Source organism: Aspergillus steynii (assembly GCF_002849105.1).
Source record: "Aspergillus steynii IBT 23096 chromosome Unknown P170scaffold_2, whole genome shotgun sequence".
In the NCBI taxonomy this organism is placed as follows: Eukaryota; Fungi; Ascomycota; class Eurotiomycetes; order Eurotiales; family Aspergillaceae; genus Aspergillus; species Aspergillus steynii.
The window spans coordinates 4,391,016-4,418,062 of NW_020194399.1; the positions used below are offsets into that span (position 1 = coordinate 4,391,016).

Consider the following 27,047-nt stretch of genomic DNA (forward strand, 5'->3'; position numbering starts at 1 on the left):
GGCAGACAGGCAGACAGGCAGCAAGGCAGCAAGGCAGCCAGACAAGGCAAACAAGACAAACCGCACGGGCCACGCGATATCGCACGGGACGGCTGACATAAGCGCGCGATGGCGCGACCAATCGAGCGCGATTTGCCCACGCGAGGCGAGGCGAAGTAAATACTTCCTGCCATTGACTTTGTCTGGTCTCTACAAACTCTAGACTCGCTTCTCCCCGGTCCATTGCTCGTCTCGTCTCTCCCACGAGCTCTGCTTCTGCTGGTCCCGCGGGATCCTCTCCTGTCTGCATTTCCTCTTCCTTCCTGGTTCTCCCTGAAACACGCGGACTATATCACTGCCTCCGTCCAGCTTGTATACAACACGCCCAACCTCCCTCTCCTCTTCCTCTCTCCCCCTCTTCCTCGTCCTCTTCATTCTCCATTACCTTATACCAATCCTCCGCAATGAATTCCACCACCTTGCACTCGAGTCCCGTCAAAGACGGCAGACGCATTCTCGGCGAAAAGACCGTCAACGCGTGCATGTCCCCTCATCGACATGTCTCGCCTGTCAAACACTCGTTCCTCGATGTTTCCTCACCCAAGAAGCAATTGCTTCCCTCACCATCTTTTGCTGGCCAAAAACGCTCCATTGATCAAGTGGATCACGGGGTGTCTGGAAACAAAGACCCCCGACGCGTTCGCGACGAGGCCGTCACGGTCCAGGCGACTAGTCGGGTAAGAGTTCAGATTGCCAGTGCAGGCGCTGAGGCATGAAATGCTGACTTCGTGCTTCTTGTTTGCGACAGCCTTCCTCTCTTTCGCCATTCTCTTCTCGAGAACAGACCACCACCTCAGACTTACAGGCACCCGCGACGGAATCGCGAGATTCAAACCAAGACCCCCAACCACAAACACACGAGCAACCGAAAGCAACACCAGAGCCGGAATCGACCAAAACACCCCAAGAAGAGTCACGATCAACAACGCGTCTCGTGCCTGAGGACCCCGAGACGCGAAAGTTGTTTATTCAACAGGTATGAGCCAACCCGCATGCATTTCCGGCAGTTCACAGAAGAAGCCCACGAAGCTCATAATCCACCCGTTGTAGAAAGCAAGCCTCCTCCGAAACCGAATCCAAAGCGCCATGCGCCATGTTCGAGACCCTCAGTTCGACCGTCGACTGTCGGAGCTGGAAGCACACAGCCGCAAATTACCCCGATTGTCGGTACCCGAAGCCTCCACTCCGAGTCCACACGCAAAGGACCCCGCCAGCGCCAGCTCCCCGGCTTTCACTCCTCGAGCCCTTCCGCCCTCCCAGGAGCTCAACCAACCCTCCGAGACCACAGCCCCTGCCCCGTCAGGACTCTCGTCCCCGCCCCTGTCGCAGGGGAATGCCCACGCTCAGGATGACCCGATGAAGACCCCGACGCAGAAGACCCACCGACGCACAGATACCGCGGGGTCACCGATGCAGCTGAGCAGTCCTCCCGCCAGCGCCTCACGGGGTGGTCGATCCGTGCGGACCCCGACAGGGGCAGAGACGATCCAACAAGAGGATGCCGCAAGGGAACAACGGCTTGTCACACCGGCTCAGAGGGGAGACGCCGTGGACGGACTTCTCAAGCTCATGAGCACGGGGGAGAAGCGCACCGATTCAAGTCCGTGGGCGGGTTCTGAATAGAACGCAACAAATATTTTGGATCATTTCCCTTCATTGGGTTATGGATCAAAAAGGTCTTCTCGCGTTTCATATAGGAAGGAGGAAAAGAGGAGGAATCGATTCATTTGAGGTGCCAGAAGAAGCTGATGTATTGCAGATAGAAAGAGAGGGGACAAGGTGGAGGGAAAGAAAAAAAAAGAGTGAAATCTCCGGGAAAAGGAGATCCTCAACCATCACGACCATATTAGACAGATTCTTTGCATGGGCTTTCTTAATACCTGGATACAACATCTGTTGCCTTGGAGAGCAATGAGCGATAGTCACATTGATACCACGTGCGGTTTTGGTGCATTTTTGGTAGGTTTCTTGTTGCTTTTTTTGTATAGTACATATTTACTTGGATGTCTTTATATCAAATTCAAGGGTCAATGAAAGAGAATTATTTTCTTGAATACCTTAGTAACCTTTTTCTTTTTTTTTTCAATCCATTCATCATACTTGATTCGCTATACAAAAACTTCCGAGATCTATGTACAAACAACCAAAACATCATTTTCTTTTTTTTTGGCTCCAAGGGATCATTGAAGAGAAGTAAGATCGATCACCGCACCTTCTTCAACTTATTCCTCTTCCGTCCCAGCACGTCTCGACCTTCCTCGATCTCACCCGATGCCTCTCGCTTGGCCTGTCCGACTTCCTTGAGAGTGCCGGTGCGCACGACGCGGCCTTCAACGCTGACTCCTTCCTCGGTCCACTCCTCCATCTGCCGGCCCACGCGCTCCTCGATCGCCAGCACGAGCTGGACGTCGCGCTGCCCGACCAGCGTCACGGCCTCACCGTGTCGTCCCGCACGCGCCGTACGACCCACACGGTGCACGTAGTCGTCCGGGTTGCGCGGCACGTCGAAGTTCACGACCAGACTGACGGACGGGATATCCAGACCACGGGACGCGACGTCGGTAGCGACGAGCAGACGGGCGGCCGAGGCGCGGAAGCGCGCCAGGTTGGCGTTTCGCTCGGACTGCGGCAGCAGACTGTGCAGGGATGTGACGCGGTGGGAGAGCCGGCGCAGCAGGCGCTCCAGGAGGTCGGCGGTCTTGGTATGGTTGCAGAAGATGATGGCGGGTTTGGAGGCGTTGCCCTCGGTGGAGAGCAGCACGTGCAGGAAGGCTTCGCGGTGGGTCATGGGGACTTTGAGGTAGGTCTGGCGCAGGGTCGGGGGGATGGTGTCTTTGCTTTCGGTGGCGATCTCGGTCACGAAGATGGGCGGTTTCTCGGGCGACCGGGGCATGTCTTTCAGGGCGCGCACCTCGGGCGTCACGGTCGCGGTGAAGAGGAGGGTTTGGCGCTCGCTGGAGGGAGGCAGCGCCGAGAGGCAGGTGCCAACGTCCGGCAGCATGCTGCCGGCTCCGGGGGAGAGAAGACGATCGGCCTCATCCAGAACGACCATGCGCACCCGCTTGAGGCCGCGGACGGTGTCCTCGCCGGAGGTGTTGATGTGGTCGGCGAGACGGCCGGGAGTTGCAATCACCACATGCGGTCGTTGGGCTAGGGCGATCGCCTGAGGTCGCATGTCGGTGCCTCCGGTGATGAGCACGGGTTTCATGCCCTGGGGCGCCGAGATGGCCTTTATTTGTTCGAAAATCTGTAGGGCAAGTTCTCTGTCCATTAGCAGTGTTAGCATTCAATTCAATTCCTCATATCATACACCCTCATCTCCAGGAGCAGGGGAAATGAAAGTAGAGCGTACCTCGTCGGAGTCAACACGACCGCAAAGATCCCGAACGGATCCTCTGCCCATTTCTGTAGAATCGGGACCGCAAAAGCCGCCGTTTTACCGGAACCCGTGCGACTCCCTCCAATGCAGTCCCTGCCTTTCAGAATCTCAGGAATACACGCCTTCTGAATGGCCGTCGGTTTCCGGATGGCCATGGTCGTCAGCGATCCCACCAGCCACGGCGCCACCTTGAGGGCCTTGAACGAGGACTCTGCATCCTGCAGACCGATTTCCATCGCATCGCGAATCAGAACCGGATTATCATCCTGGGCTGTCGACGCGGGTTTCTCGTCGGTGGTTCCCTTCTTTTTGATTCGCGAGAGGGTGGGAAGCGGCGCCGGCGCAACGTACGAGTCGGTGGAAGACTCGGAGAGACGACGTCTTTTGGGGGTGCGGGTTTGTAGGTCGGTTTGCTCTGTCTCGGACTCGGACTCGGAGGCGCTTTGATATTCGTGAACCTCGTCTGAGACGGGCTCCGGAGAGCGAGAAGGAGCCATTGGTGTGTTGCTGGGAATTGTCTTGTCTTTTTCCTTCTTTCTTTTTTTTTTTTGCCTTTGAAAATCTTCCGAATTTGCGGCAGAAGACTTGACCGCTTCTAAGGCGGTCAAGCACGTGAGTAGCGGATATAAACTAACCTAATGAGGTAATCGCATCTATAGCAGGACTTGTCTTTCATTATTTGGAGGGAATAAGATAGAGGAAATATACCCTGGTGTGCTTGTAATCCAGAGAGAAAGAACAGTAAAATTATTTCTGGCCTGATGTAGCCCACCATATCAAAGAACCAGTGGGTTTTGCTCGATCATAGAACTTACTCTATGTAGGTAGTACGTACGTCTCACGATGTAGACACAGGGCAGAAGTTTACGTCTATAGCGTTGTAAACAGGAAGACACTAGAATTGGAATAGCAAGTACAACCCAGTTCAGTTCGCATGAAGGTATGCCTGCACTTGAATCTATGGGCGCATCCTGTGCGGAGGCCTCGGGACCCGGGGCTAATCAGAGTGCTGCACAGAGCCTTAATAGAAGAAAGATCATTGCTTTATTTGTGATAGCGCATACTTTTCGGGTGGATAGGGTCTATTTAGGTATCCATGAATCCGTCCATCGTCCAGGAAGAAGACAATTGACTGGTCAACCTGCGCTTACCCCAGTCACAATATTCGCCGAGATATTGCCGTCCGGATATCATAAGACAACTACTTTCGCGAAAGAGAAGGAAGGTACTTTGGCCTTTCTTCCATCGATTCTATCCGGTCACCTAGGGTAGTTGCCCATCAAACGGTATATATGGCTCAACAAAAGAAGCCATGGCCCCAGCGCCCGTTCCCAGATCGAACCCGTTCATAACTGTATCCCAGTCCTGCGGAGCCATTATGTGCTCATAAAATGAAGCTTCCGTGTTCTCAAGCGGTACCGCGAAGGCCCCCACCGACGGATCTTCGACAATCACAGGAGCTGGTGCCGGAGCGGCCGAAATCGCTGTCTGTCGGGCGACTGAGAAGCTAGCAAACTGATAAAATAACTTGCAGACGTCATAGAGCTTTTTCCCGGAAGGGGAACCGCTTGCTATTGGCTCAATGGCACACACGGCAGAGAATAGAAGCGCCAGGTCCTCGGTGGACGAGAAGGCTACTGTGTTCCCTGCTAGTACGACAAAGCATGCAAAAGGAACGAGAGAAAAGAGCCTGATCGAGGTTAGATAATACTGACAGACGAACTTTTGGGGAGCACTTACAGATTCAGGAACATACTCCAGCCCACCGGATTACGCTGACCTAGCGTCTGACTCGCCTGCACAATCGTGGAGAGGGCTTGCCGCGCAGCTTCGATGCAGCCGACGTGGCATTGGAGGGGGTGAGAATTAGACTCATCGCAAGGGATGATGCGGTATACGATTGTGACGAGGCAGTGCATAATTATATCGAAAAGAACGCTGGCATCTTGGAACCTGGCGTCGGCAGGGGGCTCATCTCGGAGGGTCTGCGATTGCGATGATTAGGACTGCCGTTTATACAGACTAAATGGCTATACGAACCTTTTTCAGGTCATTGTTGACTTGGATGAGCCTGGTAGCAAAGGCTCTGGCATTTTCAGCTCGCTTTTGGGGTGAGGTTCGTTGCGCATATGCGGAGAAGAGCTGTATGTGCATGTCGCCGACAATGACTGCGAATTCAACAAAACCACCGTATAGGCTTTGGCAGAGTCAGAGTCGATGAGTTCTAGAGGGTCGTTCGACTTACTATCCTGGCGGTCCTGGTATATCTAAAGGAAACGACGTCCGCTCGGTCGCGATATCGTACTGATGGATCGAAGGAGTTCTGCCAAAGGTGAAGGCCATGCCTTTGTCGATGACATATACCCACCAGAATATCCTCCGTTTCTTGGACAATTCTGGCCCCTTTGGCTGTCTAGGCAGGCGGTGCCACCCAAGGTCGATGCACATTCTGGAAGCAGCCGCAATCAACGACCAGGCCAATGCACTCCGGCCCGATTTCATGCAAAATGCCGTCTCTTTAACTTAGCATCGCGTTGAGCAAAGGCGCCTTGTTACTTACCAAAAGTGCTAAGGCCTGACATCCTTCCATCGATGGTTCATGACAGAGTCTTAATGACTGTATGGCAGCTTCTAGGTTTGCTGACAATAGCTGTGAGTATGTTTGTACGTCGTTAACCGTCATGCCAACCTGGGAACGTTCATGTTCCCCGAGGGCCAGGAATAAGTAATATAACCCAGTATTCACGGTGGCCCATGTCGACAGCGAGTAGTCGTCGATTGCGAAATACACCCTTTGGCATAGTTCGACAAATTCTGCCTCATCTATAACAGGGACATCAATAAAAAAGCGCTGCTTCTCGGTCTGCATCAACCGGAGTAGCTTGAGTACAGGAGCGAGTGGTGGAAGCGATCTGCCTTCTAGTTCTGGGTACTGAACCTTGAACGATGACGAATTGATGCTTCCCTCGCTATGGGTTGTTTTCTCGCCGCCTGCCGCCTCCTGGATTAACTGCGTGGCACTCATAGTCGTAGAGGCACTTTGGTCGGTCAGACTGAAATCTAAATTCGCGGCAGCATCCCTTAAGGCTTCTGTCACCCGTTGGACGTGCGCATTGAAGGAAGAATCGCCCCTGTATCCCTCCGAAGGTCCGGGATTGTTTGACACATGGTTACCAATGAGCAAGGCAGGGGATCCGCTTGGCAATCCTTTAGACTGTTCGCTGTTCCGGAGGAGCTTTTGTAGTCCATGCGATACTTCCTGAAGCGAGCGATTCACGTTTTCCATAGCTTCATCGTAGCGAGCGGATATAAGAACCCGCTGCCTTCTCTCGGGGGCTCGGCGAGAGATCCGGCAGTCGAGATCGGCGGTGATGCAGCTAAAGCAGGGAGATCCACGGTCACATTTGGTCTGTTGGTGCCATGGTCACCACGTAGTCCTGAGATAGCTGGTCTCAGCATCTGGAACATCGGCGATTTTACCTTTCTATCCTTGCAGTTATCGCACTTAAAAACCGCATCAGTTCCATGTTTCGCGAGTTTGACAAATATGGCACATTTGTCACTCACAGCGGGCCTTTTATTTCCATTATTGTTTGCCTCCATAACTAGAGACCCTCGGCTGCACAAGCCGAGCCAATAGTGGTGTTTTATCCACGACGGGACAGTTGGTTTTCTGGAATATATGACAAACAAGGATTACCTAGGCAGTAGCCTGTTTTCCAGAGCCGGGGACATCGGAGGTCGAATCAACTAGCATATGGGGGCTGACAACCAGCGCCTACTGGTCACATGATATAATCCTAAGAAAACCGTTAGACTATTCGACGTTGACTCGACATCGCAGAAAATAGAAAGGTAAGTAAATGGGTAATTCAAAGGCCAATATTTCAAAAATCATATGCTGCTAAAAAAATAAAAATAAATAAATAAAAATCCGATTCGAAAGTGTCATTATCAGCTAAAACCAACAAGGAGACACCGAGAATTATATAAGAGAACCAAGTATATCAGAGAAAAACTTTTATATCCAAAGGAGACCGAGACGGCGCAAAGCAAGACCCTAAGTTGTGCCATGGAATGTTGATGAAACCAAGGAGCTCATTCAGCTCTGCTTATTGTGCTGCGCCTGCGAACAGACGATCTAGGCTGTAGCTCATAGGCATCGCCGCGCTCCAGGTCGTCATCAATCGGTGATTCAGAAGATGAACTTACATCACGACGCATCATGACTGCGTTATCGCCTCCTGCCTTGCGCTCTTGGCTATGGCCGTCCCTTTCAGGGACTGAGATCACAGGCGCAGCGTCGTCTACTCCATGAGTACCCCCGACACTCTCCATGGTGAAAGGACTCGCCGTAGGGCCATCTAACGTCGAAAGCTCCTCCCGAGTAAACCATCGCGGTAGAAGAAATGCGCGCACAGGAATGAGGAGCAGAATAATTACGGGGAACCCGATGGCAGCGATCGTCTGAGTTATGGCAAATGTACCACCGAATCCAATCAGTTCCAAAATGACAAAGGCCCAGATAGCGGTACGTCGCTCGAGCCTCTTCAAGGGGTTAGAGCCCGAGGTGAAGTCTTTGTCTTGGGCCAGGAAGATGAGTTTTTGGGTAATCCCGTTTCCTTGGAGCGCTTGGACACCCATTATGAAGAACAGTCCAGCCATAACACCCTGGGGAATCAAGTGCAGGACGATGAGAAGGGGTCCGCTCATGGTGCCGAGGGTCAAAAGGCCCTGGGCGAAATTACTGACGCGCTGCTCGACGACATGATCGGTTATGCGGACGGCCTTGCCCTTGTTGGTGTCATCCTCATCCGCAACGTCTCGCGTCACACAAAGGGCAGCCGTGTGAAAAGGGGCTTGAGGAATAAGTCCGTTGGGGAATGGGATACCCAGCAGACCGGCGACGAATGTAGTGAGTCCCAACAGCCACAAGTCCCAATGAAACCCAGCAGGTTTCCGAAGGGGAAACTCGGTTCCTTGAGCAATAAGAGATGAGACTATAGCGATTAGCTTTGATTCCAAGCCAAATTGATTCAACACTTACCGTTGTGGTCAAAATAGAAAAGAATAGTAAGAAGCAGCGCAAATGGGATTGCAAGGAAGATATCACCAACACTAATGTCCCAGAAATGTACCAGCCATCCACGATCCGCAGTCGGAAAAAACGCTTTGCTGGTAGGCAGTGTCGCAACGTCGACGTTCCTCATATGCCCAATGTGAACGAATCCAGTAAAAAAGACAATGGTCAAGGGGGTACCATAGTCTTCCAGAAACTTCCGCACATATCGTTGGAAAAGACTGCTGCTCCCGAGTTCGCCGCAGATCCACCCGCTCATGAGGACCAGCAAGGCGACCATGATGCTCAAGTAAGCGGATGTCTCCCCAACGGTGCCCCATTGTCTCGTCAAGACCTGGATCCCTTTCTGTAGGTAGATGAAGGCAACGTAGAACCCAAAAATGTCGCAGGAGAAACGTGTGACATACGTCAGCCCGTTACAAGCATTGGTGATCGCAAGAACCCAGTGCATAATCAAGGACCAACTGCGCATCATCAGCATCCATCGATCAAGGTAGTACAAGGGAAAACCCACATTCCAATCCAGCACATAAAAGCAAGGTATGGCGTTCCCCGCGGAGCGATTATATCATAGACTGTGTAGTTAAACACCGTGATCGGACCTAAACGAAGAAAACGCCATGAGCCAAAGGCACTCAATCAGGTTGAACCGGCAAATCTCCACCCCAGACTCACCGGTAACACCAACAATCACCAATGGCTGGGCCGCAAAGAGGGAAAACACCACCGCACCCAGCACCGAGGCCAGGAGCACCTCGTTTACGCCATAGCTCTGATGGGTCTTCTCAAACATATCCAAAGAGAAAGCCAGGGCAGGAAGAATACTGAGGAAATTAATTAGCACTGACACCAAACCAAGGGCCCCAGAAGGGTCAACAGCAACTAACTTCGCAAAATACATGTACACCGTCGCCGGAACAACACGATAATCCCACGCATCGGTCCAATCACTCCAATAGTACGGCGCTCTCCGCTTGACATCCAAGACCATGCCCCGGAAGAGCCGAACGCGCCACCATTTTGCGGTGCGAGCCGTGGATGCGCGCGACTGCTGTCTCTCGAGAGTAGAACCCTGGGGCGGATGAGGTTGGGATTTTCCCCTTCCAGACCGCGACTGCCAAGGTCTCCGCTGAGAGTGGGACGACGGGGGCACCGGGGAGTTCGAGTGGAACTCAGGCCCGGAGATTGAGATTTCTCCCGGTTGAGCGGATTCCTGCATGTTGCACGGCGGTTGGAGGGATACTGGATTAAGCGATTTGACAAAGGACTGGGGCAGTACAGATTGTTACGATGAGAGCCGCCTGGGATGTACAAGACAGGCAGGTCGACGAGAAAATATCCCTTCGAGCTCCTAAAAAAGCGGAGATTTATTAGAAGAAATGCATTGCTCGATCAAACAACAGCTCAGGACGCCAATGCGAAGATGGAATGGCGAGGGAAATGGAGGAAATGATGAAGGAAACATCGGGCGAAAGACGGTGGGGAACGTGAAGGCCTGAGGCCACCACAGATGGGTGCCTAGCCAATCAGGCAAGAAACAGTCATGGTCCCCTGCGATGGTCAGGTATGACACGCGAAAATGTCGCACAACTGCAGTCCAGATGCAAAAGTATAGGATATCCTCGGAACCAAACGGCTGTCGGAATGTCACTAGTGGAACATAGGCAATCAGACATATCACTTTGTACGCATGCAGTAGGCAGGACATACATGACGCCCAATGGCCAATCATGCAAGATGCCCAGGAGCAAACCACCAACTGATACGAACACTCGCAGAAAATGGGGAAGCCACGTCAAGGCATAAATTAGACTTAGGGCTTTTTCTCGAATTAAATGAACGTTCGGATTGGCCAAAAAAGACTAGAGTATAGACTATCGACCTGGACAGAGTACAGACAGAATACAAAGCATTAATTTTTTCCCCTTTTCCCTCCCACCTTTTATCATTCTTTCTCCTGGTCGTATAGTTAGGACTTTTGATTTGCGGTGATTTTCAAAGCCAGGTTCCGTAGCAAAAGCATTAAGCAACGTGCGCGACAGCCGAGCGTTTACGCAGGGGGAGGGGGAGGAGGAGGCTGATCGCTCGGAGGCTGGAGGAAGAGTTAGTAAATAACGAATCTGGCATGTTCTGAAGATGGAACACATACCGGAGGTGGCGGCCCTTCACCCGGAGGCGGCGGCGGAGGGCTTCCGCCAGAGCCATAATACATCGACGGCATGCCCGGGGGAGGCGGCGGCACGCCCAAACCTGGAGGTGCACCAGGAGGAGCCCCTATACCGGGTACCGGCGGGGCGTAGCCACCATAACCACCGTAACCATACGATGGCTGTCCACCAGGGGGTGGCGGGGGAGCTTGTTGCTGCCACGGGGCAGCTCCAGGCGGAGCCCCGTAGCCACCCTGGGCGCCGTATCCGTAGTCGCCTCCTCCGCGGCCCTGGGCCCATGGGGGTGCGCTTCCGTGGTCTCGCGGTCCGTAATCGTCGCGACGGTTGTCCCGGCCTCTCTGCTGCCAGGGAGCGACGTCGCTGGGTGGTGGGCCTCGTTGCCAAGGCTTCATATCGCGGTCGTCATAGCCCTGATCGGGACCGGCTTCAATGCGACGAGGCACGTGGCCATCTTCACCTGGCGCACCTCCCGACAGTTCTTGCATAAGTTGCTAGATTCAGGTTAGAGATGATGCACATAATAAAAGTTCCGAGGAAAAGCAAGGAAACTTACCTCCATCTCACGATCGACAGCATCGCCTCCACCGATGGCCCGACGGCCGCCGCCGAAGCCACCGTTGTTACGCCAGTCACTGCCTCTCTGGCGATCAGGACAATCGCGAGCCATGTGACCAGCATTGCCACAGACGCGACAGATGATGTTGGCAGTGAAGTTGCGCTGCTCGGGACAGTCGTACTTGCGATGCCCGATTTGACCACCTAGTAAAATCCGAGTTAGACCTATTCGTGAACGATCGCAAAGAGATCCGGAGTGCTTACAGTTCTGGCAGGCCTGGTTTTCGTCATCACGGAGAGTACCGTTGAGAGCGGCAAGCTCACGAAGCTGGTTCCTCTTAAGCTCGTTCTGGCCTTCGGGAATCGAAGCAGCCTAGTAGTCATCAGCAAGGGGTTCCAAGGATTGATTCCAAAATCAGATGGGGAGAGATGACTTACAGTCTCAATGACATTGTGCACCAACTTCTTCGCCTTGTTAACCTTTTCTTCAGTATCTGCCATGATCAAACAATGAAGATCTTCTTCCTGGTTGCTAGCATGAGCGGCGTCAGAGCGACCCTTTCCTTCCTTGACAGAGCCTTTGCCTCGGATGGCAATTTTGGCGCCAGATTCGGTCTCCATTTTCTTCAGGGTGTTTCCACGGGGTCCTATGAGTAAGCCAACTTTGAAAGATAGCAAAAAGCTATGGTTAGTTCATTCTGGTTTTCTTTGAGAAATGGAACGAGAGATAGCAAAGGTCATCAAGCAGAGCAAAAGGGTTAGCAAGAAGCGAGCCGAAAAGGCATCGACGAAACGATGTCTTTCCCATAAACTCGACTCGAGCAAATGAAAGAGTCATGAAAATAAAGAATACAGGGACGGTTAGGAGTTAGAGGGTTAGTTATCATACTGAAGTTAATCTCTGGATAGTCATTCACTGGGACGTAGACCTTCTCCTGGGTCTTGGTAGGCCGCCTGTAGTCAGAGGGCGGGTGGTAGTTAGGAATGGTCTTCATGGCCTTTTCCACGAGCTTGTGGCGCTCGTCCTCCAGGCGTTTCCGGTAACGGTATTCCCTAGTGTTTACACGTCTGCCAAAGTTATCGTATTGGGGCGGAGGCGACGGAGATCTGCAAAGAAAGGGTTAGTTAGCAAAGTGAACGCACAGCAAGATAAAGACGGACGAGGGAGCAAAAAAAGGAGGGGGAGGGAAGATACTCACCTGTCACCATCCGCAGGAACAACATCGTTGATACGAAGTTTCTGGCTAATCTCCTCTATCCGTAGATGCAGGGTGTAAGCCTCCAACTGTTCGTTGGTGAAGTTGGCCATGATCATCGTGGGCAAGCCCATGAGACCAGCGGCTTTGTTCTCCTGCGCATCGCCCCAACGGTTGCGCTTCTTGCGCCTTTTCGTACCGTCAGCAGGGGGGTCGGCTGGGTGAAGTGTCAGTGAGCCAGGTTCAGAAAGCGGAGGTGGGAGTAGAGAAGGGGACATACCGCGAACAGGACTTCTACCGCGCTTGTACCCGATGTCCGCAGACGACGGAGTTGCAGTGCGACTGTCATCCTCGCCAGGATCGTCACCTCCGAATCGTCTGCGACCCAACGGGATGTTGTTGGAACCCGTGATTCCTTGATTACGCCAGGCCATGGGTCCTGAGTATTCTGCTGTGATGGTAGCAAGGTTAATATCCTTCGGTGAGCAACTAAGCGATCGAGTTTGTTCTTTGAACCCGGATGAAAGCGAATGAGGTAAAAAAAGGCTTCGGCACTGCAGCTCCCGCGATGTGGCAAGCTGGGGATCACGTGCGATGACTAATTTAGATGCCTTGTTGCCTGAATCAGGGTGCTCCAGACTATGCTCCGTAATATCGAGACCAACGTTCAATTTCCAAATAAACTACTGCTAATACTAATACTATCAAGACATAATACATCACGGCGTCAAATTTTATCGGTGGGCTACAACGAGCCTCTTAGTGCTTGGCATCCGCCTTCATGCTATCCTGGATCCAGGCCCGCGATTCGGCGGCGGCCTTCTCCATTTGCGCCTTGTTCTTCAGGAGGTCCTTGACGGTGTGAGGCGAAGGCACATGGCGACCCTTCTCGACGCCCTCCCGAGCGGCCAGGCGCTCCTCCCACGCCTTCAGGTTGGGGAACTCATCAATGTCCACGCCCGCCCATCCGGCGGCCGCAACCCACCCCCAGTGCGAGATGTCGGCAATGGTAATGTGATCACCGACCAAGTAGCCGGACTTGGAAGTCGAAAGATGCTGGTCCAGCACGCTGTACAGGCGGCGGGTCTCGTTGACGTACCGGTTCACGCCGTACTCGATGCGCTCGGGGGCGTAGCGCGAGAAGTGGTTTGCCTGACCCTGCATGGGACCAACGCCGGCGTTCTGGAAGTACAGCCAGCTGATGGTTTCGTAGTATTCACGGGTGCCCTTGGGGTAAGAGATCTTGTAGTCTTTGTCATACTGTTCCGCCAGGTAGGTCAGGATGCTGCCGGATTCGAACAGGCGGATCTTCTGGCCGTCGGTGAAGGTATCAGTCAAGGCGGGGATGCGGCCGTTGGGGTTAATTTCGAGGAACCAACTGCCCGGTGTCAGAAATTAAAGTGAGATAGATTGAAGGGTGGGGGGAAGTGGTTCTGCGCACGGTTCTTTCTGGGTGTTCTTGGAGATATCAATCTTCTCCACCTTGTAGGGAAGTCTAACGAGGACAGCTGGTTAGCGATCCATCCTCAGCGTCACACAGGCGAGGGGCGATGTTCGACGCACCCCAATTCCTCCAGCGCAATGGAGATCTTGATCCCATTGGGGGTCTGGGAGGTGTAAAGAGTGAGATCCGGGCGACTCATGGTGGAGGAGTGCGAATGCTGGTAGGTAAACAGGCGACGAGAGCAACGAAGAGAGTTTGGGTTAATTGACGAAGCCAACCCAGGGAACCGGCAGTAATTATACGCCGCCGTGGCTCTGAAGACCCCGCTCATTGCCGTCGGTTGATGATTAATTCGTGGAATGATGCCATCCACTAATTACTGGAGATGGAGAAGCCTCCAGTCATCCCTCCGAACGCCCCACCATGATTTCTAAGCCGTTGACGATGTCGGAAATCGAAGGATGATTAATCGTGCGTCGGATCAGCTGCGATCGGACCAAATCTGGCGGTGCAAGTCGTCATGATTTATCAGCCATTCTCTTTGATGATGGGCCGCTGGGAGGAAGTCGTCCCAGATACGAGGTAGACCGAGGCGGGGGATGAGGATGCAGGCCACCACCGCCCGAGCGGGACGAAGGGTAAGGCGTCACTAATAGATGAACCAATCGTACCAAATATGTAAGATCTGTTGCTAAGCGACAAACGATAGTAAATATATATATACCCAAGAACTAATTGAACTCGCTTCCATCTGCAATCTACAAACCCCTGGCCCTGGCGCAGGGAGGGCTGGGGCTGCCACATTCGGGGCCAGGAAGAAACGAAGAGCCCGGCACCAAATGCGACATAAAAAGTCAACGATACCCCATCCCCCCTGTGCACCGCTCGATTACCAGGTGAAACTCTCCTCGACGAAGTCGATGTCTGTGCGATCTTGTCTCCTACGGCAGACTCCTCGGACATCGTCACTCAAACCACCGTTACCACAGACCAACACACCCATCGCACCCACTTGGTTCTCCACCTCCATACCGACCAGGGTGTCAATGTTGGGTCGTCCGGGGAACATCTGCACGGTGGCACTCGGACTTTGGATTTCCTTGGTGTTACGCGGGCGCGTAATGAACAGCATGATGCGCAGGACTTCTCGGCGGCGCTCCATGGCCAGGATGCTGGTCATCCAAGGACGGATCCATTCGAGATGCTCCGGCGATTGAATGATCCAGACCAAGGTGACACGGCGGGCGGCGACGGTGCCGTCGGCATGACCCTGGACCAGATGGCGCACAAATGGCACCTGGTGAGTGATACCGACACCACCCGCAAAGAGAAGGACGGTGCCGTAGGAGTCCATGGAGTGAATGGCACCGTAGGGTCCCTCGGCCCAGGCGTTCAAGGTCACGCGGGAGCCCACGGAGCTCAAGGCACGCTGGAAGAGCTTGTCGGTGAAGCCGGTACGGCGACGGAGCAAGAGAGAAATGGTCGTCTTCTGAGTGCCGAGAGTATCCTGTCGAGTCATCGGGATGCCCTTCTCATCGGTGAAGACCTCCTCCGACTCGCTCCAGCCAACGGAGAATGGATGCGACATCCACCACCCAACGGAAGGAATGTACAGATAAATGTGCTGACCCGGCTTGAAGGTCCAGGGGCGAGCCATCTTCAGCGTGATTCTCAGAGCGTCGCCGGGGAGAGCTTCAACCAAGGCGCTGGTCGAACGCCTTCCAACGTTGCGGTAGACGACGATTACAAGGCGTGCAAAGCGCTAAAATCTCGGTGGTTAGTTTCCAAACTCTATCGCATCTCAAGAAGGGTATTTCGCATACCTCGAGCGCCCAGAAAATGATGGCCACAAGCAAGTACTTCTGGGCTTCAAGTCCCTCCAAATGCACCCACAGGCCGACGAAAGAGAGAACGGCCATGATAATGTGGAGGTGGAGGAACGTCTCGTAGAACGCATGCCGAAGGGGCGAGACAGAGTGCAGCATAAGTCCAACGAACGCGGCGGTGGCCTGGCAGCAAAAGTTAGCTTGATCACCCATCGGGTTCTCCATCAAGCACTTACAAGCATTCCGTAAATGAAGAAGTCGCTCTTTCCAAGCACCATTCCCACGATATCCCAGCCGGCTATCAGACGATCAGTATGGGGGAACAAAACGTGACCAGTGGGAGAACATAGCAACGGGGGAAAACATACCATCTTGGGCCTTGGGGATACACCAGGCAAACACATGGGCCAGAGTCTCGAAGACAACGATCCGAGCGAGCCAGCGATGGATCAGGTTGAAAGTGTCAAACGGGACGTGCAGAAGGGAGATCAAAGGGTTGTTTCTCCCCGCCAGCAAGACGAGAGGAACCAGGTTCACGGTGGCCATGGTGCCGGTTCGGTTCCGGATGATACCAGCAACGCTATCTTCCTCGGTCTTGTACGGGACGGTAACAACACAGAGCGTCACGTTCATGACGATGATACCGACGAGGATGAAGGCGTGGAAACGGCTGGGAAGAGTACCCATGTTGACGGCCCGAGACAGCTGGAATTCCCGGTTGTGTCGGTTCCGGAGCAACGGGGCGTAGACGATATGGTTCTTGACCTTTGCGAAGGTGTGGGAAGGCGTCATGAAGAAGCGTTGGTGTCCATTGTTGAAGCTTGCCAACTGTCTCAGGTAGCCGGCGAGGCGGAACCATGTGTTCCAGGCAAAAATGACGATGGCCATCAGGCACAAGACCATCAGGGTGTAACGAGCGAGATCGTCATTAAGGATCTCATAGAACGGATCCCCGCCATGGCGCTTTTCAATCTGAACCGTTGCGGAAGAGAGTCCAACCAGGGACAAGCCGAAGAGAAGAGAACTCATGATGATCAGGAGTCTGAAAGAAAAAGCAAAAGAAAAAAAGAAGCAGCTAGACGAAAGAAAGTCCGGGATCAAATAGTGAGTGACGAGTGCGACGCCTCTGCGGTCGAGAGGCAATCGGCGAGGCCGGAGATTTTGGGTGCGAGACCAGCTCTGCCAACGAAATATCCGATAGAGAAAGAGATCACGGAACGGTCTGGACAATCACTTGTGCGAGTTCACAGATACAACCCCCGATGCGCAAAACAGCAAATCGGCGATTGGATTTTAAATGGGCGAGACTCGAAAGTGGAGGCAAGGTTGCAAGAACCAGGGCTTTGTCGGGCTCTTTATTCGAGGGTTTGTCGCAATAGAAAGAACCCCAAGCAGACTACAATGGGAACCAAGAAAACGACCCAGTCGATTCACTTGGATGTCAAAGAAAGGGTGAACGATGCAATTGTACTGGGGAGGAATCCGACCAGAGCGAATCCTCGGAGCGAAATTGCAGAGGTTCACGGGCAACGAAAAGGAATGTGAGTCGGTGAACCAGTCACTTCTTGGGTGGGCGGCTATCAAGGAACGAAGGCAAACAGGAGAAATCCCACTGGGGATCTGCCAAGAAGCAAAGGGATAGCAGATAAAAATAAATCGAAGCACCCGCAACGGTCGTACGGGGGGGCAAAGGTTGAAAGGGAAAGACGATCGGACAAGAAAAAAACAGGAAGGAAAGGAAAGGGAAAAAAGGGAAAAACGAAAAAGAAGCAGCACCGTTCTTCTCTGGTCTCCTCTTTTTTTTTCGGCGCCCAGAGGCGGGGGGTCGGCGCTTGGTAAAGAGGGAAAATGACCAGGTCCACCAGGAAGAACGGACAACTCTGGAGTCTGGATTGACTGATAGCCTCCCAAGCTACAGAGTCCTTCGCAGCAGCAGCCAACAAACAAGCTAACAGGGGGGGGGACGGGGAAAGGAATCCGCCAGTCCGGCCAGCCAGGTACAACATTCTCCTGTCATCGACTCATCAGACCCCTAGGGTGGCTCCTGCAAAATGGAGCCATCATCAGCGGTCCACAGTTCAGTCCGCAAATGCCCAAATCGCAGCGGTGGCGGCGAGGGCAAAATGAGCGCTGAATGGCCCGCGGATGAAACAATCGAAGAGGGGATGGACGATCGGATCTGGATTGACGCCTTGCATGGGCGAATCATCGCGACGGACGGCCGGTGGAGTTAGGGATCGCTGTTTGAGAGACGGGCGAGGTTGGCTGGCAGTGCAAGACTGCAAGTCCACCGGGCAAGCAGAGATCATTTCTGCAAGGGAAACAGTGATGAGGATTCCATCATCATCATGATTGATCGTCGCGTTGCAGTTGCAGTTGCAGTTGCAGTTGCAGTTGCAGTCGACGAGACAGGGAAGGAAGCCTGAAGGAGGAAGAAGATGAAGAAATGATTCCGGATGACTGAGCGCTGCATAATCGGGCTTGGCGCCGATGAGAAGGGAAGCAGCGCCGACGGTGGTTAATTTCTTTTAATCTACCGTTCCTTTGGACGCCGCCCACATGGCGCTGCGAGTGCCTGCTTGGCGCTGGGAGTTGGCCAGTCCGACGCTCCAGAAAAAGTCTTGACTGTATAAATGGAGGCGTTGATCCAGATTGAAACACTTCATATCCCTCCCCCCCTGGAGTCCCCGGCGCATGGTTTGACTGACAGCCACACTATCCGTCGCTCTAGCGTCCAAGTCACTTACTCTTGATTAATCTCTATATGCTTCTCCGTATATCACGCTTCCCCGGGACCACTAATCTCCGCCCGTTCTCGTCGTTGACTGGTCGTCCGAATGGCTCCTATCCTGCTCGTTCGTCCTCGAGTTGCACGAAGGAATCCAATGGTCCAAATCAGAAACAGTGCCCCTGGATAATCCGGGACACGCGCCAGGCATAGTCCATAGTCGCTGGGACCTGTCACATCGCCCCGCCCCAGAATCATTCGATTTACCAGAAAATGTGCTCAAAACGACCCTCAGGATCTTATGTATTCATGACAAACCACTCACTCCCCACCAAAAAATATTTAAAAAAGGAAAACTATGACCAACAGTCCAAAACAGGCCCCATCGCACCAAATGCCCTTGGGTATCATTCATCCAAAAAAAAAAAAAATAATAAACCCTAAACTCAAAACTCCCGCGCTTCCTCAGCAACCCAAGAAATCCAGAAAAAAACAAAGAAGGCCAAGGAAGGGGCGCAAAAGAAAATGGAAAGAAAAGAAAAAAAAACAAAAAAAAAAAAAAAAAACCTAAACAAAAAAAAAATCAGGCTCCAAAAGCTCCACGGAGATTAAAAGGACCAAGAAAAATAAGTGTCATGGGGGATGGCAGGGATTCCCATCCGTCGGAGAGAGCCGCCCCATAGTTATAGAAAACTCAACTCATCCTCACTCTCCTCCTGACTAGGATTGGTGGTGCGAGGACGAGACACCCGCCTGCGTGTCCGTCTCAGAGGGATGCTGGGAGGTGCCGTGCATGCCTTATAAGAGTTCTCGACCTCCAATTTCGTGCCGGGAAGAGACATCCTGCTGCGAGCCGAACGGGTACGCAGACCAATGGGCTCGGTTCCCTTCGACGAAAGGTCACTTTTTCTGTTGACGACCACCACCTCGATCTTAGTGAGATTGGGCTCGGGGAAAACCCCCCTTGCCGGTCGATTCTTTGCATGGACCAATTCCTTCAACGCACGCGCAGTTCTGGTGCGGGCGGCTATCGGGGTGCGATCTGACTCAGATAAAGATGCAGACAGGAGGCCCCCGGGAAGAAGGGGCGAATCCTGTGTCTTTTGTGCACATTCTTCCCGACGGGTCGACCGAAGCCTTTTGGGGGATCTTGGATTGCTGCGGTCTGCCGGGGTCCACGTCCGCTTGGTAGTGATGGATGGCGCCGATGACGTTATGCTTGATGCGGCCTTTCTGGAGTTGGTAGAGCTGGGAGAGGTGCTACTGGTGGAACAGGCTTTGGTCGGCGGCTGCTGAGACCGCAGCTCGACCCGTTTTGACCTCATGTCCACGTGTGCCTTGGGTTTGGGCGCCGGAGTGCTCGCCACCCATTCGCCAATGCCATCTTCCCATCGATATAATCCACTACCACCCGTCCGTCTAGACGTTTCAAGTCGTGGCGCTTCTAGGTTGTGCTGGGATGTGACGACCTGCTCTTGAACCTCCATGGCCCAAACATGGTCGTCCGGGTCCAGGGTCGTTTCCGCTAGCCCCATGGCCGTCTCTGCCGCTACCTTGCCCAACAGAAGAGGCACGCCGTTTCCATTCGTAGACCGAGCCAACTGGGACACTCTGGAACGGACCTCTCTTGGTGTCCGGGACTTGTCGCCTTTGCGCACTTGCCCACAGCAGTGAAAAACCTGCCGCACGAGCTCCGCCAACTCTTTGACGGTGTCATGCTGAGCAGCCAATGACTGAAAGAATAATTCAAGATTTCGTCTTGGGGTAGAGGCACAGTCGCCGACAGCCTCCGAAGACTCTTCACCGCAGCCCAGCATGTAGTCGCCGAGCAGAACAGATGCCCGACGAAGGGATCGAAAAGTCGGCCCCTGAGCTCCCTGCGGCGACAGTTTCATCTCAATGTCGCGTTGAATGGCGAAAGCCAACGATCCGACCGTGTTGCGAACTTTCGCGCCGGTGGCTTTTTCGCTAGCGTCGGAGGTTTGCGACCGCGCGATACACATCCCACAGAGCGCAGTCACGAGGCTTGAGACAAGATTGCTCAAGGCATCTTGGATTGGAATGGGGCATGGCGTCTGGTCCGTGGGCAATGCCGTCACATTCGTTGTCGAAGCACGTGTGTCTCTGAAACGCTCCCGACGCGGAGTGCTTTCACAATCAATCGTAGAAAGTACTGCATTGGTCGCGGGATATATTGCGCCAGCTGAAAGCACGACGGCTTCTATCAGTCGCGTGGCAGCCGCAGAGTCCCCATCCTCGGCGGACAAGGATGTGATGGCCCCGTCTATACATTTTTTCCACTGGGCGGTAACCATCCACTCGGGAGGCAGCACTCGACGTAGAAGAAGTTTAGCTAGCTCCTCGAAAACAAACGACCGCCTCTCTGCAGACCGCCTGTAGTAAGTGCAGAGGATGTGAACCGGGCCACCCCAATGGCCCACAGGCTTGTGTATATCAAAAGTGACCGGGTATTCATAGTTTCCAATGGTCGTCAGAAATTTTGACATGAGTGATTCAAATGCATCAAATTCGCCCTGCGTCATGCACTCTTCCATTAGTCGACAAGCAGCCAGTTTGGTGATCCATCCCTTTTGTATCATCTCGGAGACGAGGTGAATACCCTGCGCGCGCACGGCTTCGCGGAGTGGCTGCCAGCCATATCCCATGGGCGCATAATGTGCTTCTAATTCTGTGAAGTATGCATCGCACATATCCACATCGCCATCTTCATCCAACTCATCTTGTTTTTTCTGTTCTTCTGTAATAAAGTCCGGGAGACGTCGCACGGCCATCGACAACAATGACCGAGTCCCCCGAGGTTGCTCATTAATGGGGGTCCTATGCAAGAACTTGATAAATGCACGGTCTAGAAAATGCGCAATATCAGCAAAGCCCGCGTCTCCAGACAAATCGAGAACATGCTTCCACGAGCCCTGGTAGGCCGGGAAATTGGAGTGGTTTGTTCGCGTCGGTTTGCGATGACCGGTCGAAGCGGCCAGGTCTGCAGGGGGTACGACATTTCGAAATAATTGTTTTCTGAACGAGGAGGGTTCCAATGGGCCCCGCGCTCTGCCGGTGATCAAGGGTGTTGCAATCTCGATGGCGCCGGGGAGAGTTTTTGGTAATTCCGGACTGCGAATTGACAGTCTGCTGCGCCGTCGAGCCGCATTTCCTCTTTGTCCCCGACTCGAATAATTATGCTGTAGTCGTCGTTTCTCCCGTTTCCCCGGAATCCAGGCCGGATCACCCGTTTCCTCGTCCGAGTAAGAGCAGCCTTGCTCGGCTCCGGAGCTCTTTGATGGTTGCTGGGCCGGAATCGCATCGCGGGATTCGGATCTTTCTTTGAGTTTAGCATCTGCGACGCTGATCTGGATTTCATGGTGTTTCTCCAAGCGATGGTAGATGGAGGCCAAGGGGCGCAACATGCGGTTCGCCCATTTTGCGGTCGGTTGTACGTCCTCCATGTCGCGGAGAGATTTTCAGGCGGCCAGATTTATCGTCAATTGATACGGTCATTCGGAAGGATGCTCGTCTTCAGGAGGGCGGCTGAAGCTCTTGAATCGCGTTGTTTACGGTCGATCAAAGGAGTTCCATGTTACTATCAGTTTGCGAAACTGCAGCTCAGGGGCATCGCGGAAATTGAACAGAATGCAGAGATTAAGTGCACAGGTATGATATATTCAGTGTAAAAGGTTGTGCAGAAAATGGGCACCAATAGGCCATAAGATGCTGGGATGAAAAGAAGACAAGAAGAATGGGCCCTCCGCCAAAGACAATAAACATTGGATACTGCCAAGGCGGTCAAGGGCCCACGCACGCAGGCGGAACAACGTTCATCCGAGGTACTCCGTATCTCCCTCCCCCAGTCGTGCCTGGAAAACACGGCAACTACCAGAATTATCTACTTGCCTCTGATGGAGTGGAGTTCAATGAATACTATTCATGGTTTCGTCATTGATGCATGCGTCAGATAGCTGAAGGTCATATATATAATACATAGCTTATTCCAAAGCACTATGGCATGCAAATCACCCATCCTTGCTATGCACTTCCCGCGATAAACAATCCCTGGTGGAAAGGCCAAAACCCATAAGAAAATAAGAGTAGAGAGGTTTCTACAGCACATGAACAAAAAAAAAAAAAGAAGAAGAAGAAGAAAAAGGCAAGTCAACGAAAAATGATAAAAAGATAATTATCCCGCTCATCCGACATGTAAACCCCTGGTTTTTTCAGTATAGCATCTAGCCGTCACACGTATAAGACACCAGCGTGAATTTTGTTTTTATATTACCCAAGAAAGAAAGAAGAAATGGAGTAGAGGTGAGAGATTTAGGCCGATGACTTCTTCGAACCCCGGAGTTTAGGGTTGCTGGCAGCGGCACGCTTCTTCTGCTTGGAGCGCGAAGCGCTGGCATCACCACCTTCGATGAATTTCAGCAATTCATCAACGCTCCGAGCATCCAACGAGGAGTTGCCCGCACCAGACGCCTCGGGAGCCGACTGGCCGACCTGAGGCTGAACCTTGGTGCCCAAGGACCGGGTGTTCATGTTGATGCGACGCAGGCGACGAGCCTGGATGTCCTTAGCGTGCTTAGCGATGGAGACGGCGTTCTGGGTGAGCTGCTCCAGCCAGGTCTCGGCCTCCTTCGTGTTTCGGTCCTCGGGTCCGAGCTGGTTGAGGAAGATGTTGTAGGCATCACGCATCTTACCGACGGCAGCCTTCGAGTCCTGGTCGAGGGCCAGAGCTTGCGCCAGCTGGAACAAGATCGTCGCGGTGTTGATGGACTGCTTGCCGAAGAGCGATTCGCACACCACAAGCGAGGCCTCGAACCACTTCCGCGAATCGGCGTATTGCTTCAGGTGCTGCAGCATCACGGCCGCGTTGTTCATGGTGGTGATAGAATCGGGGTGGTTAGATCCGTAAATGATCTTCCACAGATCCATGGCATGCTTGATGTAGGCCAGCGCGGTCTTCGTGTTTCCGGAAGCGTGCTCAAACAGACTGAGGTTGAGGTAGCTCAGGATGGTGTCGGCAGAGTCAACACCCAAGGTACGCTCAGTAACGATGACAGCCTTGCGAGCCAGCTCAACGGCGGCCTCCTTCTCGTCGGTCTGGTAGTAGAGCATGGAAAGCTGGTGGTAAAGCTTGGCAACCTCGGGGTGGAGGATGCCGTAGATCTGTTCATGCAAAGAAAGAGATTCCAAGATGAGCTCCTGGCCCAGCTGCTTCTGATTCTGCATGAGGGAGATGCGACCGGCCTCCAGAGCCTCCTCCGCGAGGGAGCTCCGGGGCGACGCATCCTTAACGAGGGGCACAACGTTCAGGATATCGTCCGGAACGATAGAAGCGGCGGGCTTTTCGGGGCTAGCAGCCCGAGCCGGGGAGTTAGAATCGCCGCCCTTCTTCTTCTTCCCCTTCTTGCCATCATCGTTGCCGGCACCGTTGGCGCCGTTGGTGGCGGGCACCTTGGGAAGCTGCGACTTTTCGAACGCAAACTCACGCGCGCCAAGCTGGAGACCAAGCTTGATGGAGATATCACGGAGAAGCTGCAGGTGTCTCAGGGAGTTGAACCATTCAGATGCCAAGGTAAAGCGGTAACGGAGGGCAACCTGCTTCTCGATGTCGGCCCGCAGAGAGGCGGGAGTGACCTTCTCGAAAGAGAAATCAGCCTCGGGGTAGATCTCGCGCATCGCCGCATCGATCTCGGGGCGGGGGTTGGGGTTAACGTCGGTGCCGATCAGACAGTTCAGCAGATGAGCCACGCAGGAGGCGACGAACGGAGCCGGCACGTTGCGCAGGTACTCATTGGCAATATGCTTGAAGCCACGAGCGATCATTTCCTGAACAAGGAGAGTCGACAGAGCCTCCAGGCGGGCGCCCTTCTCCAGGGACAGCTGGGCCAACTTGCCGAGGTAACGGATGTTGATACCGCGCTTGTGCAAGAGCTGGCTGAGCGACTGTCCGTCCATGGGGAAGCCAACATCTCCGTCGTGCAGGTCCTGGATCAACTCGGGCATGACCTTGGACCGCAAGAAATCGCAGGTCTCCCGGACTTCCTTCTCGTCCTGGGCCCACTGCTCCTTCTCTTCGTCGGTCTGGGGGACCTGGCCGCTGCAGACGTCGGGGTTCAGGGCCAGCGAGAATCCCGAGATATCAACCCGCTCCTGGTCCAGAGCCTCCTCGTTCTTTTCCTCGGAGCCCTCTTCTTTCGCGTCGGCGGTCTCGGAGGACTTCTCCTTGGCGGCAGTCTCCTCGGCCTTGGCACTGCGACGGCGCTCGACTTCAGCCTTCACATACTGGCTCATCTTCTGTCTCCAGTACGCTTCGACCAGCTCCAGTCGCAAGACGGACATCCGATGGGGGTAGGCGTCGCTTCCCTCCTCTTCCTGCCACGCCACATCCAGAGGGGTGACCCGGTAAAGGTCAAGCACGTACTTCCTACCGTCGGTGCCCAACAGACCCTTGGTTTCGACACTGCCTTCGAGGTCATGACGCTTGGCGTCCTTGTCCCACACGGCATGCTTCTTGATGCGCAGGGCCTTGGACAGCTTCTCGAAAACCGACACGAAGTCGGGGTGAGTCGCAACGACGTCCTTGCCTTCAACACCGCCGTAGTCGATCTGGTGCTCGCCCGGCTCACGCTGCTTGAAGATTCCGGGCACAATGCTCTGACCGACGATACGCTTGCCCAGGTAGTCGACGACAACCGTTCCGGGGGTGAACAAGCCGTTGATATCGAGCTGGTTGACAGCCTTGATACCCAGGACATCCTTGCCAACAGCCACGCGAGCAGCCTCGTCACCGCCCTCGGAGGCGAAGGTGCCAACGCCATCAGCGCCGAAGGAGTAGAAGATGTTGTTGTACACGAAGATCTGAGCGTCCCGACCCTCCGTGGGGTTCAACGGAGCGACTTCACCCTTGGCAACCAGAACGGCACCGCGGGCGGCAGCCTCGTTGTAGTCGGCAAACAGCTTGGAGGTCAGACGTTCGCGGAAAACGCGATCTTGGACGGTCTCACGAGGGAGCTCACGGGTGGTCTGGAACTCCTCGTTCCAGTCTCTCAGAGTCTCGGCGTTGTCTACGCCGGCGATCAGGTAGCTCTCCTGGGACCGCGTGATGTCGGGCTGGTGGGCATTCACGTTGGAGGAGGGAGAAGGCACCAGCCACGGGCTGTTAGGGATGGCGTTCTGGAAGGGGAAGGTGGTCAGGAGGTCCTTCTTGTTGTTGGACTCCTGCAGAGCCTCGAAAGCGGTGTTGAACGAGGGCGAGAGGTGAGAGATGAGGGTCAGGAGAGAATGGGCGCTGCCCTTCTTAGGGACCGTCTTGGGGAAGGGATCGAACTTGACATTCGAGCACTTGTTGACGTAGAATCCAGACACGTGCGAGGTGATCTGGAACTGCTCGCCCTCGTTGGTGGTGACCTGGAGGTACAGCAAGTGGCCCTTCTGGCGAAGATGGTAAGGAGCAGGGTTCCACGGCGATAGCGAGATGGACTTGACGGTCTTGGGGAGAGGAGCTTCGGCTTTGGGAAGGATGGTCTTCAGGGAGGAGGAACCGACGATGTCGTATTTCGACAGCGAGTGGTCCTTATCCGAGTTCTCCTTTTCAAGAGCCTCCTCGGCAATCGCATCGTGTAGCGACAAGCCGGCATCGATACCGTGGAGGTTGTCGACTCGGTCACCGGCAGCGCCGACCAACTCCCTCATACGCACCACGTGCATGCGAGCCTCCTTCTCGGTGTAGGGGTCCTCCACGAGAACGATCTCCGAGTCGGACTTGAGGTCGGGCACCTCGGAAAGCTCGACGAAGTCATTGATGCGGCTGCCGTTGAACTCCAGATGGAAACAGGTGTATTGGAAAGTGCTGGGCAGCTCGACGATCGATTGGCGGACGTCCTGGACTTGCTCTTGACTCGACACCTGAAGTTTGGAATAGAATGATTAGGCCAACCGATGCTGAAGTAAATTTTCGTAGACCTGAATACCCACCATCACCTGGATCTTGTAGGGCTCGTGAGGAAGCTTGACGGAGATCTGGAAGAGGCCTGTCGAACGGATGTCGGCGTTAGCTATCAACCCGATCCTCCTTCACGGAGACAGGCATTGCAGGATTACATACCACCATTGACCTCCTCTTCCTGACCCTCGGGGTTGTTTCCGTTGGTGAGTTGTTCGGGAGACTCTGTTCTGGCGGTTAACCGGTCGAGTCCTCCGCCAAATAACCGACGGGAACAACGTACCTTTCGAGTGCTCCATCTCACCATTAGTCTGTGCCATGATGTGTGATTGAGCGGAGGGAGATGATTTTAGGGGAGAGTAAAGCGAAACGTTGAAACTGTCTCAATTGACAGTTTGTCTAAAATCTCAAATTCCGCGGATGGGAAGTAGAAAAAAAAATTTAGGAAAAAAAGGCGGAAAACCAAAACAGGCGGGAGAATCAGAAAAAAAGAAAAGGGAATATGATACAAGGACGATGGCAATTGAATATATAAAGACAACCCCGGACCCAGACCAAAGCAGACAAATGGAAGAAGGAAGACGAGATAAAGACAGGCCAGTGGCAGAGAGGTTGAAGCTGGAGAAAGCACACGGGGAAACCGGGCCAGAGAAAATTTCGCGGGAATCGCCTCGG

The 27,047-nt window shown here is 53.7% G+C and overlaps 12 protein-coding genes across 12 annotated transcripts; 1 reads left to right on the forward strand and 11 right to left on the reverse strand.

The window, feature by feature from the left end:
- The first annotated feature begins 179 nt into the window (after positions 1 to 179).
- On the forward strand, positions 180 to 1,695 carry P170DRAFT_117593 (uncharacterized protein). Its single transcript, XM_024842344.1, has 3 exons — positions 180 to 716; positions 788 to 1,015; positions 1,090 to 1,695. Exons 1-3 carry the CDS (start codon positions 444 to 446, stop codon positions 1,660 to 1,662), a joined length of 1,074 nt encoding a protein of 357 aa, XP_024708230.1. The 5' UTR covers positions 180 to 443; the 3' UTR covers positions 1,663 to 1,695.
- P170DRAFT_117594 (uncharacterized protein) lies at positions 1,696 to 2,080 on the reverse strand. The gene has a single exon (XM_024842345.1). The coding sequence runs from the start codon at positions 1,930 to 1,932 to the stop codon at positions 1,729 to 1,731; it is 204 nt and encodes a 67-aa protein (XP_024708231.1). The 5' UTR covers positions 1,933 to 2,080; the 3' UTR covers positions 1,696 to 1,728.
- A 41-nt stretch (positions 2,081 to 2,121) lies between these two features.
- On the reverse strand, positions 2,122 to 3,946 carry dbp8 (ATP-dependent RNA helicase DBP8). Its single transcript, XM_024845477.1, has 2 exons — positions 3,392 to 3,946; positions 2,122 to 3,302 (listed from the first exon to the last, which is right to left on the reverse strand). The coding sequence occupies exons 1-2, from the start codon at positions 3,913 to 3,915 to the stop codon at positions 2,243 to 2,245; spliced, it is 1,584 nt and encodes a 527-aa protein (XP_024708232.1). The 5' UTR covers positions 3,916 to 3,946; the 3' UTR covers positions 2,122 to 2,242.
- A 735-nt stretch (positions 3,947 to 4,681) lies between these two features.
- Positions 4,682 to 6,704, reverse strand: P170DRAFT_472817 (fungal specific transcription factor domain-containing protein; the record flags this gene model as incomplete). Its single annotated transcript, XM_024852985.1, has 5 exons — positions 4,682 to 5,108; positions 5,159 to 5,403; positions 5,459 to 5,615; positions 5,664 to 5,932; positions 5,979 to 6,704. 5 exons carry the CDS (start codon positions 6,702 to 6,704, stop codon positions 4,682 to 4,684), a joined length of 1,824 nt encoding a protein of 607 aa, XP_024708233.1.
- A 648-nt stretch (positions 6,705 to 7,352) lies between these two features.
- Positions 7,353 to 9,892, reverse strand: P170DRAFT_403595 (anion exchange family protein). The gene is made up of 5 exons (XM_024846484.1): positions 9,386 to 9,892; positions 9,174 to 9,322; positions 9,013 to 9,100; positions 8,466 to 8,962; positions 7,353 to 8,418 (listed from the first exon to the last, which is right to left on the reverse strand). Exons 1-5 carry the CDS (start codon positions 9,715 to 9,717, stop codon positions 7,517 to 7,519), a joined length of 1,968 nt encoding a protein of 655 aa, XP_024708234.1. The 5' UTR covers positions 9,718 to 9,892; the 3' UTR covers positions 7,353 to 7,516.
- A 594-nt stretch (positions 9,893 to 10,486) lies between these two features.
- On the reverse strand, positions 10,487 to 12,158 carry P170DRAFT_117646 (uncharacterized protein). Its single transcript, XM_024842347.1, has 6 exons — positions 12,111 to 12,158; positions 11,660 to 11,883; positions 11,546 to 11,594; positions 11,486 to 11,498; positions 11,220 to 11,425; positions 10,487 to 11,157 (listed from the first exon to the last, which is right to left on the reverse strand). The coding sequence occupies exons 2-6, from the start codon at positions 11,671 to 11,673 to the stop codon at positions 10,603 to 10,605; spliced, it is 837 nt and encodes a 278-aa protein (XP_024708235.1). The 5' UTR covers positions 11,674 to 11,883; positions 12,111 to 12,158; the 3' UTR covers positions 10,487 to 10,602.
- P170DRAFT_117632 (splicing factor) lies at positions 11,929 to 12,943 on the reverse strand. Its single transcript, XM_024842346.1, has 3 exons — positions 12,698 to 12,943; positions 12,421 to 12,634; positions 11,929 to 12,328 (listed from the first exon to the last, which is right to left on the reverse strand). The coding sequence occupies exons 1-3, from the start codon at positions 12,849 to 12,851 to the stop codon at positions 11,980 to 11,982; spliced, it is 717 nt and encodes a 238-aa protein (XP_024708236.1). The 5' UTR covers positions 12,852 to 12,943; the 3' UTR covers positions 11,929 to 11,979.
- A 129-nt stretch (positions 12,944 to 13,072) lies between these two features.
- P170DRAFT_434654 (glutathione S-transferase family protein) lies at positions 13,073 to 14,450 on the reverse strand. Its single transcript, XM_024848758.1, has 3 exons — positions 13,981 to 14,450; positions 13,859 to 13,912; positions 13,073 to 13,795 (listed from the first exon to the last, which is right to left on the reverse strand). The coding sequence occupies exons 1-3, from the start codon at positions 14,058 to 14,060 to the stop codon at positions 13,177 to 13,179; spliced, it is 753 nt and encodes a 250-aa protein (XP_024708237.1). The 5' UTR covers positions 14,061 to 14,450; the 3' UTR covers positions 13,073 to 13,176.
- A 300-nt stretch (positions 14,451 to 14,750) lies between these two features.
- P170DRAFT_352966 (ferric reductase family protein) lies at positions 14,751 to 16,716 on the reverse strand (the record flags this gene model as incomplete). The annotated part of the gene is made up of 4 exons (XM_024843949.1): positions 14,751 to 15,623; positions 15,685 to 15,870; positions 15,924 to 15,985; positions 16,056 to 16,716. The coding sequence occupies 4 exons, from the start codon at positions 16,714 to 16,716 to the stop codon at positions 14,751 to 14,753; spliced, it is 1,782 nt and encodes a 593-aa protein (XP_024708238.1).
- A 489-nt stretch (positions 16,717 to 17,205) lies between these two features.
- P170DRAFT_117658 (uncharacterized protein) lies at positions 17,206 to 17,842 on the reverse strand. Its single transcript, XM_024842348.1, has one exon. The coding sequence runs from the start codon at positions 17,691 to 17,693 to the stop codon at positions 17,268 to 17,270; it is 426 nt and encodes a 141-aa protein (XP_024708239.1). The 5' UTR covers positions 17,694 to 17,842; the 3' UTR covers positions 17,206 to 17,267.
- Positions 17,843 to 19,012: 1,170 nt separating this feature from the next.
- Positions 19,013 to 22,121, reverse strand: P170DRAFT_379225 (uncharacterized protein). The gene has a single exon (XM_024845478.1). The coding sequence runs from the start codon at positions 21,877 to 21,879 to the stop codon at positions 19,099 to 19,101; it is 2,781 nt and encodes a 926-aa protein (XP_024708240.1). The 5' UTR covers positions 21,880 to 22,121; the 3' UTR covers positions 19,013 to 19,098.
- A 424-nt stretch (positions 22,122 to 22,545) lies between these two features.
- On the reverse strand, positions 22,546 to 26,973 carry P170DRAFT_403608 (translation initiation factor 3 subunit CLU1). The gene is made up of 4 exons (XM_024846485.1): positions 26,656 to 26,973; positions 26,535 to 26,597; positions 26,405 to 26,460; positions 22,546 to 26,335 (listed from the first exon to the last, which is right to left on the reverse strand). Exons 1-4 carry the CDS (start codon positions 26,690 to 26,692, stop codon positions 22,745 to 22,747), a joined length of 3,747 nt encoding a protein of 1,248 aa, XP_024708241.1. The 5' UTR covers positions 26,693 to 26,973; the 3' UTR covers positions 22,546 to 22,744.
- Between the last annotated feature and the right edge of the window lie 74 nt (positions 26,974 to 27,047).

Excerpts from the sequence above, each read along its gene's own strand:
- P170DRAFT_379225 (XM_024845478.1), bottom strand. The coding sequence starts at position 21,879 with ATGGAGGACGTACAACCGACCGCAAAATGGGCGAACCGCATGTTGCGC.
- P170DRAFT_117646 (XM_024842347.1), bottom strand. Across the intron at positions 11,158-11,219 it reads CTGTCGATCGTGAGATGGAG|CAACTTATGCAAGAACTGTC; the intron begins GTAAGTTTCCTT and ends ACCTGAATCTAG.
- dbp8 (XM_024845477.1), bottom strand. The coding sequence starts at position 3,915 with ATGGCTCCTTCTCGCTCTCCGGAGCCCGTCTCAGACGAGGTTCACGAA. Across the intron at positions 3,303-3,391 it reads GTCGTGTTGACTCCGACGAG|AGAACTTGCCCTACAGATTT; the intron begins GTACGCTCTACT and ends GCTAATGGACAG.
- P170DRAFT_117593 (XM_024842344.1), top strand. The coding sequence starts at position 444 with ATGAATTCCACCACCTTGCACTCGAGTCCCGTCAAAGACGGCAGACGC. Across the intron at positions 717-787 it reads CGGTCCAGGCGACTAGTCGG|CCTTCCTCTCTTTCGCCATT; the intron begins GTAAGAGTTCAG and ends TGTTTGCGACAG. Across the intron at positions 1,016-1,089 it reads GAAAGTTGTTTATTCAACAG|AAAGCAAGCCTCCTCCGAAA; the intron begins GTATGAGCCAAC and ends CACCCGTTGTAG.
- P170DRAFT_117658 (XM_024842348.1), bottom strand. The coding sequence starts at position 17,693 with ATGTTGTACCTGGCTGGCCGGACTGGCGGATTCCTTTCCCCGTCCCCC.
- P170DRAFT_403595 (XM_024846484.1), bottom strand. The coding sequence starts at position 9,717 with ATGCAGGAATCCGCTCAACCGGGAGAAATCTCAATCTCCGGGCCTGAG. Across the intron at positions 9,101-9,173 it reads GGTGATTGTTGGTGTTACCG|GTCCGATCACGGTGTTTAAC; the intron begins GTGAGTCTGGGG and ends TTCTTCGTTTAG. Across the intron at positions 8,419-8,465 it reads TTTCTATTTTGACCACAACG|TCTCATCTCTTATTGCTCAA; the intron begins GTAAGTGTTGAA and ends TAATCGCTATAG.
- P170DRAFT_434654 (XM_024848758.1), bottom strand. The coding sequence starts at position 14,060 with ATGAGTCGCCCGGATCTCACTCTTTACACCTCCCAGACCCCCAATGGG. Across the intron at positions 13,913-13,980 it reads ATTGCGCTGGAGGAATTGGG|ACTTCCCTACAAGGTGGAGA; the intron begins GTGCGTCGAACA and ends TGTCCTCGTTAG. Across the intron at positions 13,796-13,858 it reads AAGAACACCCAGAAAGAACC|TTGGTTCCTCGAAATTAACC; the intron begins GTGCGCAGAACC and ends GACACCGGGCAG.
- P170DRAFT_403608 (XM_024846485.1), bottom strand. The coding sequence starts at position 26,692 with ATGGCACAGACTAATGGTGAGATGGAGCACTCGAAAG. Across the intron at positions 26,598-26,655 it reads TGAGATGGAGCACTCGAAAG|AGTCTCCCGAACAACTCACC; the intron begins GTACGTTGTTCC and ends CCGCCAGAACAG. Across the intron at positions 26,461-26,534 it reads GGAAGAGGAGGTCAATGGTG|GCCTCTTCCAGATCTCCGTC; the intron begins GTATGTAATCCT and ends TCCGTTCGACAG.
- P170DRAFT_117594 (XM_024842345.1), bottom strand. The coding sequence starts at position 1,932 with ATGTTGTATCCAGGTATTAAGAAAGCCCATGCAAAGAATCTGTCTAAT.
- P170DRAFT_117632 (XM_024842346.1), bottom strand. The coding sequence starts at position 12,851 with ATGGCCTGGCGTAATCAAGGAATCACGGGTTCCAACAACATCCCGTTG. Across the intron at positions 12,635-12,697 it reads CGGTAGAAGTCCTGTTCGCG|CCGACCCCCCTGCTGACGGT; the intron begins GTATGTCCCCTT and ends CACTTCACCCAG. Across the intron at positions 12,329-12,420 it reads GTTCCTGCGGATGGTGACAG|ATCTCCGTCGCCTCCGCCCC; the intron begins GTGAGTATCTTC and ends CTTTCTTTGCAG.